Genomic DNA, 13,038 nt, shown 5'->3' with positions numbered 1-13,038 from the left:
ACAGTGACCCCCGACTGCCCCTCAAAGACCCCCCCCCCCCCAGCAGCGAGGCAGACCTGGCCCCTGGGTCTCTGCTTTTAGATGCAAGGTTGCAACCCCCTCTGGGCCCCTGCCAGGCTGAGGCTCTGTGACGCCCCCAGAATTCCAGAGGAAAGGGCCGGTCCTGTCCACTACAACCCGGAGCAGGTTCCAGACTTGGGTGAGACCCCAAGTCCTCCGCCTGATGAGTGGCTTTGGGCAGAGGCAGGAGGCACACGAGGGGGAGGGCAGCCATGCGAGCATGCAAGTGACCCACTCTGCCTCCGTATCCTGATCCGTAAGATGGGTGCAGCGATGACGCTTACCCTGAAGAAAGGATATGTGAACTCAACATGAGCCCGGGCTGCCCGTGTGGGTGCAACACCGACACCCAGCCGGCCCGTCCCTGCATCAAGCGCCACGCCACCCCCGCTTGGAACAGCAGAAGAGGTTATTTTCCGCCAGGGAGCTTCACAGCCCGGAAGGTGCTGGCGCCGAGGACAGGCCACAGAGGTGTCCGGTGTCCCCTGCATCCTGTCCCTCTGCCCCAGGCCTGCACACATCCTGGTTCCTCTCGCTGGACCCCAAGGGGGGGGGGTGTTCTGGGACTTCACCCCACCCAGAACTGGGCACTCGAGCAGCAGCTCCCCTGCCAGGTCTCGTTCCCACCCCAGTCTTGGCCGGATCCAGATTCCTGGATCCAGATTCCTGTCCTGTGGCTGGGGAGGGGGTGCTGTGGCCTCGGTTTCCTCTTTGAAATGGGGACCCAGTGGAAGTCGCTGCCAGGGTGTGGGGAAGCACATGCCTCTGCCAGGTGGCCAGGCCCTGGCACAGACGGTTCTACATTCATTGGAGCCCAGGCTCCTGTGTCCCAGGCAGAGCTCAGGCCATGCCCCAGATGCAGAGGGGACACAGGACACCCTCCCTAGGGGCTCAGGCAGGGCAACCAACTACAAGGGAAAAGGACAAAAAGTCAGGTAGGGGGCGGGGAGCAAAGAAGTCAAGGGGGTCAGTTAGGGTCCGGGGAGGCATCCCGCGCCCCCAGCCCTCATGGACAGAAAACTGGGAGCTAGTGACCAGAGCCATAAGCTGCAGGAGGTGAGGGGGTGAGCCCTGGTCCCCGCAGAGGAGCGGGGTGGGGGCTAAGGTCCCAGGAGCAGGGGCCTTGAGCGTGGGAAGACGATGGTGGATACAGAGAAGGGGGCCATGAAGGGTCCTGCCTTCCCCCCCCCCCCCCGCCCCCGCAGCCCGCCCCAGCTCCCCTCTTGCTGGACTCAAGTTGTCTGCTAGTCCTAGCCTGACAGCCCCCGCCCAGCGCGCACTTGGGTCTCCCAAGACTCCAAAAGGCCGGGGGTGGGGGCCGAGAAGGAGGTCACTTGGAGGTCCCAGCCAAGTTCTCCCGGGTGCCCCAGGATGACCTCCAGCATCTGAAGTCGGAAGAACACCTCCCACCCCCACCCCCCGCCAACGGCCCGCCAAGTCCTCTTGCGACTTTGGAGGTGACCTTCCCCAGACTCGCACTGCCGGGTGGTCCCCAGGCGCTGGACGGGTCCGAGCGAGACAGCCGGTGCCCCGCAGCCGCGGCGGGCCCTGCGCCACCCGGAGAAGAAGAGGCCGGGGCGCGGGCGCCTCCGGGCCGCTGCGGCAAAGGCGGCGCGGCCGCGCCCTCCCCCCGCGGTGATTCATCCCGCCCCCTCCGCTCCCTCCTCCCCGCCGGGCCCCGCCGCCGCCGCCGCCGCTGCCGCCGCCGCCGCCGCCGCTGCAGTGCGCAGGAGCCCGCGGCCCGCGCCGCGCCGAGCCGAGCCGAGCGGGCCGGGGTCGCGCTCCCGCCCATGCGCCCCGCCGCGCGCCCCCGCGCCCCAGCCCGAGCAGCGGCGGCCGCCCGCGCGGCGGGGGATGCCCGGACGCCGGGCCCCGGGGCTGGGCCCCCGGCGGTAACCGGAGCGGGGGGGCCGCGCCCCCCCTCCCCGCGTCGCCGTCCCAGAGCCGCAGCTGCTGCGCCCGCGCGCTCCCGGGGACATTCTAAGCGCCGCCGGGGCCCGCCGCCGCTCGCCCCGCGATTCGGACCCGCGGCCCGGGAGGGGGGGCGCCGCGCGCGCCGCCGCAACGCCATGGGCACGCTGCTGGCCTGGGTGGTCGGCGCCGCACTGGGTGAGTGCGCGGGGGGGCGCGCGGCCACAGCCCCGGCGCGCGGGACCCCGGTCGGCGGGGACGACGGCCACCCCGCCCGGGCCGGCCGGGCGGACAGTCTACGCGTCTTCCCAAGTTGCGCGCGGGCAGCGGGGCGCTGGGGCGCTGGGGGCGCGGGGCCCGGGCAGCGGGCCGCCGAGCGCCGGGTAGCGGGGCGCGGACGCAGACAGCGGGGCGCGGGACGGCGGGGTGCGGGGCAGCGGGGCGCGGGGCTGGAGGGCGCGGGGCTGGGGGGCTCGGGACAGAGGGGTGCGGGCGCGGGGCAGAGGGGCGCGGGGCTGAGGAGCTCGGGCCGGCGGAGTGCGGGCGCGGGGCAGAGGGGTGCGGGGCTCAGGGACTCGGGGCAGCGGAGTGCGGGCGCGGGGTGCGGGCAGCGGGGCGCGGGCTCAGGGGCCCAGGGCAGCGGGGCAAAGGGGTGCGGGCGCGGGACAGAGGGGGCGCGAGGCTCAGGGCAGCGGAGCTAGGGACGCGGGGCGCGGTGCAGCTGGGCGCGGGCAGCCGGGCTCGGGGCAGCGGGGCCGGGCTGGCCAGGCTCGGCCCCCCGGCGAGGGAACGCGGTGTCAGCTGCTCCCCGGAGCCCCGCAGGCTGCAATGTGACACCCACAGCCGCGACCGGGGGGTGGTGGTGGGGAGGGAGGCGGCGCCCGGAGCCCGGGGCGTCCGAGACCCGAGACCCCGGGAGAGGGGTGCGGACCAGCCTCGAGCACTCGCCGCTCCAGCGAGCCCGCGGGACCCCCGGGGTCGACAGCGGCGGATGGCGGGATGGAGAGTTAAGAGAGAGCCAGAGAGAAACTTGAGGCAGGAAAAGCAAACCCTGGACGCCCCACGAGGCACGGAGAGTCCCCGGGAGGGGTGATCGAATTGAGGAGAGGCAGGGAAGAAGGGGCTTCTTCAGGAAGACCCCGGGAGAAGAAGCAAGGAGGACTTGGAGTCGCGGCCCCCCCGGGACAGCTGGGGAGAACCGGAAGCCCCTGGGATCGATAGAGGAAGCGGTTCTGAGGCCAGAACTGGAGCAGGCGGGATGGAGCATCCGCTAGAAAGACCTGGGGGGGCGGGGGGGGGGGAGGTAAGGGGAGGGCAGCGTGGGGTGGCTGCGAAGGCCCGGCAGGGGAGCTGGGAGCAGGTAGGAGGGGAGTTTGGAGGATGCCTGGAGGCAGAAGTTGGGGAGCAGAGATGACTCTGAAGCAGGGCAGCGCCCTGCCCACCTTGCCGTCCGAGGCCTTACCTCCCCCATGCCCGTTTCTGTGGGGGCTGGGAGTGAACCCAGCCATCCAGCAGAATTAACTGACTCTAGGGATGGGGTGGCCAGGCCCCCCCTCCCCCTTCTCAAGGAAGGAATCTTGTGCTCCCCCCCCCCCACACACACACACGCACAAACTGCCAGCAATAAAGATACTGGCTTCCCTGGGGCTTCCCGGAGGGAAACTGAGGCACAGAGCTGTGACTTGCATGCATGGGGCAGGCCCAGGCAGGTGTCTGGTGTGTGTTTGTGGGGGGGGGTGGTCCCCGTCACTGAGGGAACACAGAGGACTCGGATGACTGCCATGCATCGAGGCCAGCGTGGCCCTGGATAGCAGGTCACCCTGCCCTCCCTGAGCCCGCCGTCCCCACAGTGACCGTGGCCTGGGGAGGCTGTGTGGAGGTGGACTCAGAGACGGAGGCCGTGTACGGAATGACCTTCAAAATCCTCTGCATCTCCTGCAAGCGGCGCAGCGAGACCACCGCTGAGACCTTCACGGAGTGGACCTTCCGCCAGAAGGGCACAGAGGAGTTCGTCAAGGTGAGTGGGGGGCCAGCCGGGGGAGGGGCCGGGGTTGAGCTGTGCATGGCCCCCCAGTGGGGTGGGTGGCCTGGATTTAGTTTCTGGCTCTGCCCATGAGCGGCGGGGGTCCCTTTACTGGGCTTCTGAGTCTAGTGCCCCTGGGTAAACTCGGGGTGCCCAGGGCCGCCTGCTCGTAGGCGTGTTTGAGTGACAGCACTGGGCACATGGTTGGCACAAAAGAAATGTCATTGGAGACAGTTGGTGGAAGCCAGGATGTGCCGGGCAGTTGCACAGAGCCAGACTCCAGCTCTGACCTCTGACACCCACTGCTCTGGAATGACCTGGGGTGTGTGTGGGGGGGGGGGGGTTGAGCTGCAGGAAAATTGGGGTCTCTGCCTCAGGCATGCATCTGGGCTCAGGTCGGGTGGAAGTGATTGAGGAAAGTGTGTGTGTGTGTGTGTGTGTGTGTGTGTGTGTGTGTGTGTGTGTATGCAGGGTTAGGGAGGGTGATCCCATCCCCCACTTCCGCTCCCCCCAAGGTGCCCTTCCTGCCTTGAGGTCCAGGTGCCTAACCCCACTGCCTGCGCCCTTCTGTGTGTGTATGTCCTGGCGAGGGGTGGCAGGGAAGAGGGGACCGACCCCAGAGAGGGCGCGGGAGTGCAGTGAGCCTGGGCCGGCCGCCCCCAGATCCTGCGCTACGAGAACGAGGTGCTGCAGCTGGAGGATGACGAGCGCTTCGAGGGCCGCGTGGTGTGGAACGGCAGCCGGGGCACCCGGGACCTGCAGGACCTGTCCATCTTCATCACCAACGTCACCTACAACCACTCGGGCGACTACGAGTGCCACGTGTACCGCCTGCTCTTCTTTGAGAACTATGAGCATAACACCAGCGTCGTCAAGAAGATCCACCTGGAGGTGGTGGACAAAGGTGAGGCCAGCCGGCCGGGCAGCCAGCCGTCACCGCCGAGAGCCCCTAGTGGCCAGATGGAGGGACAGATGGCAGAGAGGGGACGGGCTGGCTCCACGCCCCGAGCGGTCCACGTCAGCAGGGGGAGCCCCACCTCTTCTCCACCTCATTTCTGGCCTCATTTCCCTCCTCCGTGTTCTTTCTAATGGGGACAGACCCTTCCTTGCCCCCTGGGCCCAGGGGGTTCTCCGTGTCTCGGGGGTGATGGGGGGTTCTGGAGGGCAGAGGCGAATGCCACTCTACCTGGAGAAGCTTCTCCGTGTCTCGGGCAGTGACACCGGCAGAGCCCTGGGCTGTTCTAGGTGTGCTGCTTATCCCCTAGGGCTGCCCTCTCTGACCTCTGCTGTCCCCAGGCAGCAGGGGCCCGGGAATTCTTTCTTCCATGCTCTGGGTCGAGCAGCGTGCCTGAGTCCCAGCCGGAATGCTCTGGGTCTGAGGCCTTGCTGAGCAGCCGGAATCAGAAGTGCTTTTTGATGCGTTTCATCCTTTGGCTTCAGTTCCTCCTTTGGGCTCCTTTGTTGAATTGTCTGCGGATGGGTGTCAATTGGAATTTTCCAGGGCCTTGCAGCTCGTGACCTTGGGCCAGCTGAGAGCTGTGACGGGTACTGCAGCAGGACCCTCGGTGCCCACGCACATGTGCGCGCTCCCCCACACGCTGAGGGGCAGAGATGGAGGTGTGGGGGGGGGGAGTCCTGCCCCCAACTGGATCCTTGCTGACTCCTTCCTGCCGCAGTCGAGCTAGTTCTCCTACTGGCCCTGTGTGACAGATGAGGAAACGGAGGTGCGGAGAGGCCTGACTTTGAGGTGTAGGATTCGAACCCAGCCAAGGCGGCAGGCCTGCGACTTGGTTCTCATGGGAATCTCAGCACTCCACTGCCAGCCAGTGCTCGGGTCAAGGTGACCCCAGTGCAAATACTGTGGACCCTCTTGGCATTGTCACCAGGCTGGTGAGAGGTCACCTAGGCTTGCAGAGGACATCACAGGGTGTTCTGTGATAACTGGGGTCTGTGTCGGTTCTCTGTCAGAGCAGTGACCCCCAGGGGTGCAACTTGACTCTGTGCCCCCCATCCTCCACTCCGGTGGCAACACCTTTCGCAGTGAGGCTGGGACTCAGGCACGCCTGGGACCCCAAGCCTGCTTTTGGTATCTGAGTCACACCTGGATGTGGGGAGGGAGGCCACTCCCTGCTCTGCACATGAGGGTCACTCCCTGTGGGTCAGTCCCTGCTGGTGTGGTGCTTGGGGGACCCTGTGGTGCCAGGGATTGCACCTGGGGCTCCTGCGGCGAAGCTGAACTCCAGCCTTCGAGCGATACCCCTGGCATGAGTCTCCCAGACTCCCAGAGTCATACCTGGGGACACAGTGCGAAGCTGGAATAGTGCCGTTTTGCCTGCAGTGACTGGGGGGGGGGGGGGGGGGGAATGGAGAGTGGGGGAGGGCGGCAGGGGGCAAGCGTGAGCCTCCCAGAGCCTGTGACTTCTCCGGCGTCGCTTCAGCCCGTTACCTGCTCGGGGTCTCTGCTCAGTTCCCACCCATTTTCACCTGCTTGGGCTCCTCAGGGAACCCCACGACCTGGTTGATCTGGCGCCGGCCAGGGCACTGGGTGACCCCCGAAGCTGGCTTTTCAGCAGGATCTGCCTCGAGCATATTTCTAACTCAGTCTGCGTCACTCCTGCTTTTATTTGTCGTTGCTGTTCTTACTCTATTTTTCCAACGGGAGCGTGGTGCTTTGTGGTACTGTTCACAGTAGGGCTTCACGCACGCAGATGCCCCTCCACCAGGCTCTCAGCGCCCCTCCCCTCCGCGGGCCTCCGGCTGTCTTTCCTCACCCCCCCCCCCCCACCGTGCTGCCATCCCTTTGACGATGCTATCAGCGTTAGTTACCCGTCACATGCAATGTTTTCCATGTGACTCCTGGGGCTGCCATCCGCAGCAAGCATCAGACTAGAGCGGGGGGGGGGGGGGTGTTTGTTTTCCCCCCCTTTTATCATTGTGAGGGACAGACCTGGCGGCGCTCAGGAGGCCTCTGGTGCTGGGGACTGGACTCAGGACGTCGCACGTGTGAGACACGTGCTCTCGATCCCCGGCCCCCATACTGGAGTATTTTTATCATGACTCCTCAGCCCCCAGTGCCTCTCTCATTCTTCGTGACATCACTGGCTGGTTGGCATTGCCAGTCGCACTGAATTATTTTTGTATTGTACTGCTCGATCCAAATGCCGTTTCGACATCACCCATCAGCCAATATTGCCTCCTGGTAATGAGCCCTAATGGACGAGCTGAGTCATTTTCCAAGGAGGGGCTGTGAGGGGTGGGGGTGGGGGTGGGGGTGGGTGATGCCAGGGATGATCCCGGTGGATTGGGCTCTGGAGATAATGGTAGGAAGTCCCTGGCACGCCCAACACACACGCACACACACACACACACACACCCTCAGGGCCTGGTCCTACCAGGGTGCAACCAGTTTGAGTGGAGGATGGCTTGAGGCAAGCAGGGCCTGGGCAGAGTTTCAGGCAGGGACTTCCAGCTGGGCACTGCCTGAGTGGACAGCAGGCGACGCGCTTAGAAGGCTGGGGGCATTTTGAAGAACTCCGGGTCTGCCAGAGAGTACACTTCTTTTTTGGGGGGTGGTGGGGGGGGTGGGGCACCATACTTGGTGGTGCTCTGGGCTGACTCTGGGCTTTGGGTTCAGGAATCATTCCTGGGGGTGCTTGGGGCACATTATGGGAGGCCGGGGATTGAACCTGGGTCGGTCACCACGTGCAAGGCCAGCGCCCTCCCTGCTGTGTTCTCGCCCCAGCCCCGAGCCTTGGTGTTGCCCCCGCTCCTCTTAGAAGTGGGGGTGGCAGACTCTCCCTGAGGGTGTCTCCCGGGGAATCTTCCTTTGGCTGTGGAAGTTTCCAGAGCAGCTGCAGTCAGCCAGGCCCACTTGGGCCCAAGAGTCCTGGCTCCAGCTCCAGCCCCTGCCATGGTTCGGCCCTCACCAGCTCCTCCTCTCCCGCCCTGCTGTGCTGGTGCGGGGAGGGGGGGGGGGGTCGGGGGCAGGGGGAAGTGGGTTCTCCTCTCTTCCACGTCTGTGCTCCTTTAGTTTTGTTTCTGCTTTTTGTTTGGGGGCCACACCTCGCGGTGCTCAGGGCTTACTCCTTGCGCTGTGCTCAGCGATCATCCCTGGCAGGCTCGGGGGACTGTATGTGGTGCCGGTGATTGAATCCGGGCAGTCTGCGTGCATGGCGAGTGCCTTACCTGCTGTATTATCGCTCGCTCGGGGTCCAAAGGCTGTTTTAACATGATTAGGAGGCGGAGCCGATTCTAGTCATCTAAACGTGCTAAATTCTAAATCTAAGGAATTCCAGGGTCAGTGGGATGGAATCAGATTTTCAATGTCCTGAGCCTTAACCCCCACATCCAGCTCAGCTCCCTGCCACCAGCAGGCTGGGAGGCCAGGACACACTCCCCGTCCTCCCAGTCCTCTTCCCCCTCCTCCTCCTCCCCCTCCTGGCCACTTCTTCTCCCCCTCCTCCATGTTTCCTCTTCCTCCCCTTCCTCCTCCCCTCTCCCTCCTCTTCCTTCTGCTCCTCCCCCTCCTCTTCCCCCTCCTCCTGCCCCTTCTTCCCCCTCCTCTCCCTCTTCCCCTTCCTCCTCCCTTTTTCCTCCTCCTCCCCCTCCTCTTTCCCCTCCTCCTCCCCCTCCTCTTCCTCTGTCCTCTTCTTTCCCCTTCTCCCTGTTTCCCCTTCCTCCTCTCCCTCCTCCCCTTCCTCCTCCCCTCTTCCTCCTCTTCCCCCTCCTCTTCCTTCTGCTCCTACTTCTCTTCCTCCTAACTCCTCCTCCCTTTCCTCTTTCTTCTCTCCCTCCTCCCCCTCCTCCTCTTCATCTTCCTTCTGCTCCTACCTCACCCCCCCTCCTCCTCCACTTCCTCCTCCTCCTCCTCCTCCTTTTTCTCCTAACTTCTCCTCCCTTTCCTCTTCCTTCACCCCCTTCTCCTCTCCTCCTCCCCCTCCCCCTCCTCCTCTTCCTCCTTCTCCCATTCCTCCTCCTCCTCCTCATCCTCCTCCTGCTCCTCCTCCTCCTCCTCCTTCTCCTCCTCCTCCTCCTCCTCCTCCTGCTCCTCCTCCTCCTCCTTCTCCTCCTCCTCCTCCTCCTCCTCCTCCTCCTCCTCCTCCTCCTCCTCCTCCTCCTCCTCCCTGGTTGCTGTGAACACTGAGGCTGAATCTGCCCGTGAGATTCCAGGCCATGGGCTGCTGCGTCTCCTGGGTTCCGGGAGGGGATGAGTGAGTGCGGTGTGGGGTGTGGGACCCTGTGCTGAGGGGATGTGCCTGCAATCTGAGGACTGTGGGGAAGATAAGATCTGAAAGTCAGGGGCGGGGGCAGCTGGCACATGGAGGGGACCCCAGAGTGGCCCTTGGCCAGGCCTGCTCCAGCCAGGCTCCATGCGAGGCAGCTGCGTGGTGGCCGGGCCGGGTCAGGAAGGCATCTGGGCTCAGCCATCCCTGCCAGTTCCTTCCTCTCCTCACGCCCCTGGGAGGCCCCTTGGGTCAGCACCCCAGACATGAACCCAGTGGTCTGGGGAAGGCTGAGGTTGGTTCAGTTTATTTTTCTCGCTGCCCCCTGCCCCCCTTTCAGAAAGAGAAGCACTCAATGTCCGCCCGGGCATTTATCTTCTTGTCTGTTTCTGGTTTGGTTTTGGGGGCCACACCTAGCTGCCCTTGGGGACTACTCCATGTGGTGGGTGTCCACTGCTCCTGGATATTGCTCAGCCCTTTGAGTCATCTGTCCACCCCAGGCCCGGTGGAAATATCCCTTCCTTAAGCCAACCAAGAGAAAGCCGCCTTCTTCCATCTGGACCCCAGATTATCTTGCCCCGCAGAGGTCCAGTGCCCTGCAGGACACCGTGGCGGGCAGAGCTGGGCCTTGGCCCTGGCAGTGAGGAGGCCAGCGGTGGAGCCTGGCTCCCAGCTGCCTGCTCTGTCCCTCCATGGCCACACGCGCGCTTCGCCCTGCGGCCGGACGCTGCACTTTGTGTCTCAGACACGTCTCATGATTTCATTTCACGAGGCCATATTGTGATCCTCACATTTTTTTTGGGTCTGTCTTCTGGTTTGGGGGGGCTCACCTAGCAAGTGCTCAGGGCTGACTCTGGCTCTGTGCTCATGGATCATTCCCAGCAGAGCTCAGGGGGACCAAGCCCCAGTCGACTTCCTGCAGGGCAAGCACCTGACCTGCTGAACTGCTCTTCAGCCCCGAGGCTCAGCATCTTACAGATGCGGGAAATGGAGGCCAAGGGAGGCTGAGTTGTTTGCCCCAGAGCAGGCCGTGGTACCTGGCAGAGCTGGGCTTGTGAGCAGGGATATCCTGGGGGTAGTGGCTCTGCTCTCAGGAGGGACACGGGGCCGTCGGGGGATCCTGAGGTGCTTCGAGGATGATTAAGAATCACTGGACCAAGAGCGATAGTGCAGCACGCTGGGCACTTGACTTGCACGCAGCTGACCGGGGTTCAATCCCCGGCATCTCATATGGTCCCCTGAGCGCGCCAGGAGTAATTCCTGAGTACAGAGCCAGGACTAACCCCTGAGCATTGCCGGGTGTGGCCCAAAGTACAAAACAGAATAAAGAGGCAGAGAACTGAGGCCAGTGATAACACAGTGGTAGGACACTTGACTGACCCTACTAGGAGTGATCCCTGAGCACAGAGCCCGGAGTCAGCCCTGAGCACCACCGGGTGTGGCCCCCAAACCAAACCAAAACAGAAAGCCTTGCAGGGCCGAGGAGCAACAACGGGTGGCAGAGGGGAGGCCCAGGCGGGTTCCCGCCCAGCCCCACTGGGTCTCCTGTGCGAGCATAGCCCTGGAGCCCCCTGCTGGGGTTGGGGTCCCTGGCACTGACCCACGTGCCAGCTTGGCTGAGTCTGGCCCGAATGATGCTCTGGGCACCTGAACACCCGCGGGAGCTGCCTCCCCCTGCCAGGAGAAAGGTTTGCGAACAAGAGCCGGGGCCCCCTGCTGACTGCGTCTAGGGGAGAAGCAGGGTCACCCCCTCTGCAGGCCCAGAGACTGTGACCTTCGCCCGGGTCACACAGCATGCTGACCGCACCGGCCCTTGCAGCCAACAGAGACATGGCGTCCATCGTGTCTGAGATCATGATGTATGTGCTCATCGTGGTGTTGACCATATGGCTCGTGGCCGAGATGGTTTACTGCTACAAGAAGATCGCAGCGGCCACCGAGGCTGCAGCGCAGGAGAACGCGTGAGTGTGCAGGGCGCCGGGGTGTCGGGCGGGATGGCAGGGCCGCCCAGGGCCCAGCCTCTCCCGGTCCCCATGTCTGTCCTGGTCCCCGTATCTATCCCGGTCCCCGTGTCTGTCCTGGTCCCCCATCTGTCCTGGTCCCCCCCGTCTGTCCTGGTTAATCTATCTGTCCCCGTCCTCATGTCTGTCCTGGTCCTCCCATCTGTCCTGGTCCCCCCCGTCTGTCCCGGTTCCTCTATCTGTCCCCGTCCTCATGTCTGTCCTGGTCCTCCCATCTGTCCTGGTTCCCCTGTCTGTCCCGGTCCCACTGTCTGTCTCAGTCCTCATGTCTCTCCTGGTCCCCTGTCTGTCCTGGTCCCTGTGTCTGTCTGGTCCCCCCCGTCTGTCCTGGTCCCCGTCTCTGTCCCGGTCCCCCCATCTGTCCTGGTCCCGTGTCTGTCCCCGTCCTCCTGTCTGTCCCAGTCCCCCTGTCTGTCCCAGTCCCCCCATCTATCCTGGTGCCCCCCACCCCCAGAGGCAGCTTTGCTCTCTGGCCCAGCTCCCCTCCCTCAGACCCCCAGCCCTTCTCTCTACAGTGAGTTCAGGCGCCAGCGTCTCCTCCCCCAGAGACCCAGGCATCCAGGCTCCAGGATGTCCGACCCCCCCCCCCCAGTTCCCTCCTTCCCCAACCCAGAGCCTGCGCCCCTGGGGAGCATGGGGTGGGGCGGTCCACCATACAGCCAGCTCTCCCCCACAGCTCCGAGTACCTGGCCATCACCTCAGAAAGCAAAGAGAACTGCACGGGCGTCCAAGTAGCCGAATAGCCCCGGTGAGCAGGCCCAGGGCTTGAGGGTGTGTGTGTGTGGAGGGGGGTACCCCAGGGTGGGGGGCCCCAGCCCACAGCCCCCCGTAACCCCCGCCTCATCTCTCCTGCCTTTAGGCTCCGGGCTCCGCCTCTCGGAAGAGCCAGTCCTAAACGGGGGGACCCTGGGCACAGCCCCCCAGTGGGGGTGTTGGCCCTCTCCTGGGCCCCCACAAGCCTCAGAGACCTGCCCATGGAGCCGCTGGGGGTGGGAGGGGCGGGGGGGCTTGGCTCACACCCCCTCCAGCCCTCTTCCTCCGGCCCCTCGCCCACCCGCCACCATGCATGATGGGTAAAGCAATACGGCCGGCCGCTGCCCCGCACCCGCTTCTGCTGCCTGTGGCGGGAGGGGGCGGCGATGTGGGGGCAGCGGCTCCGCACCCCTCCTTCCTGCTGATTTGCACACATTGGCTGCTTCACATGCACACTTTGGGGGGGGGCCAGCCCCTCCTCCCCCCTCCCCCCCTCCCCAGCAGGGGGCTGGATGGGCCCCAGAACAGCCTGGGGCAGGGGGTCCTGGGACCCACTCCAACCCCCCAGCAGCATTTCCCCTCCTGCTTCCTCTGGCTGGACCTGGGGTCCCCTCTCCCTGTGATGTACCCTCGCCCCAGCCCTCCCCCCAGCCTCTCACCAGCCTCGGTGGCCCCTCAGAAAGGGCCCAGTCAGCCTCGTCTCTCTTGACACACGTAGTTTTGTTCATGAAATAAAGATTCTCCAACTTGACCCACGGTCCTCTCTCTCCTCTGCCCAGCCGTCGCCTTCCGCCTCCCTCGCCTTGAACCCAAGAGCCTCAGGTTTTTTTTGGGGGGGGGACCCATAGGCAGTGGGACGGGGTGGGGCCTTGCATGGGCCCAGCCTGCTGGGTCGGGGGGGGGGGGGGGGGGGGACAGATCGTGGAGTCTGATTAATGCAGAGGCTGAGGCGTCATGAGCTCTGCCTAGGAGCCGGGGCAGGAGGGAGTTGGTCTGAGCTGGGGCACAGGAGTAGAGGGTTCCACATGGGGTGTGGGGAGAGGGACAA

General features: G+C 64.8%; 1 protein-coding gene across 1 annotated transcript; it reads left to right on the top strand.

Annotated features, from left to right (window-relative positions):
• Positions 1 to 1,882: 1,882 nt before the first annotated feature.
• On the top strand, positions 1,883 to 12,741 carry SCN1B (sodium voltage-gated channel beta subunit 1). The gene is made up of 6 exons (XM_056136536.1): positions 1,883 to 2,169; positions 3,822 to 3,988; positions 4,658 to 4,898; positions 11,036 to 11,177; positions 11,914 to 11,985; positions 12,097 to 12,741. Exons 1-5 carry the CDS (start codon positions 2,130 to 2,132, stop codon positions 11,978 to 11,980), a joined length of 657 nt encoding a protein of 218 aa, XP_055992511.1. The 5' UTR covers positions 1,883 to 2,129; the 3' UTR covers positions 11,981 to 11,985; positions 12,097 to 12,741.
• The last annotated feature ends 297 nt before the right edge of the window (positions 12,742 to 13,038 follow it).

Source organism: Sorex fumeus, unplaced genomic scaffold, assembly GCF_029834395.1.
Source record: "Sorex fumeus unplaced genomic scaffold, SorFum_2.1 ptg000122l, whole genome shotgun sequence".
NCBI lineage: Eukaryota > Metazoa > Chordata > Mammalia > Eulipotyphla > Soricidae > Sorex > Sorex fumeus.
The sequence above is the reverse complement of the archived record's forward strand: the minus strand, read 5'-3'. Positions and strand labels throughout refer to the sequence as shown.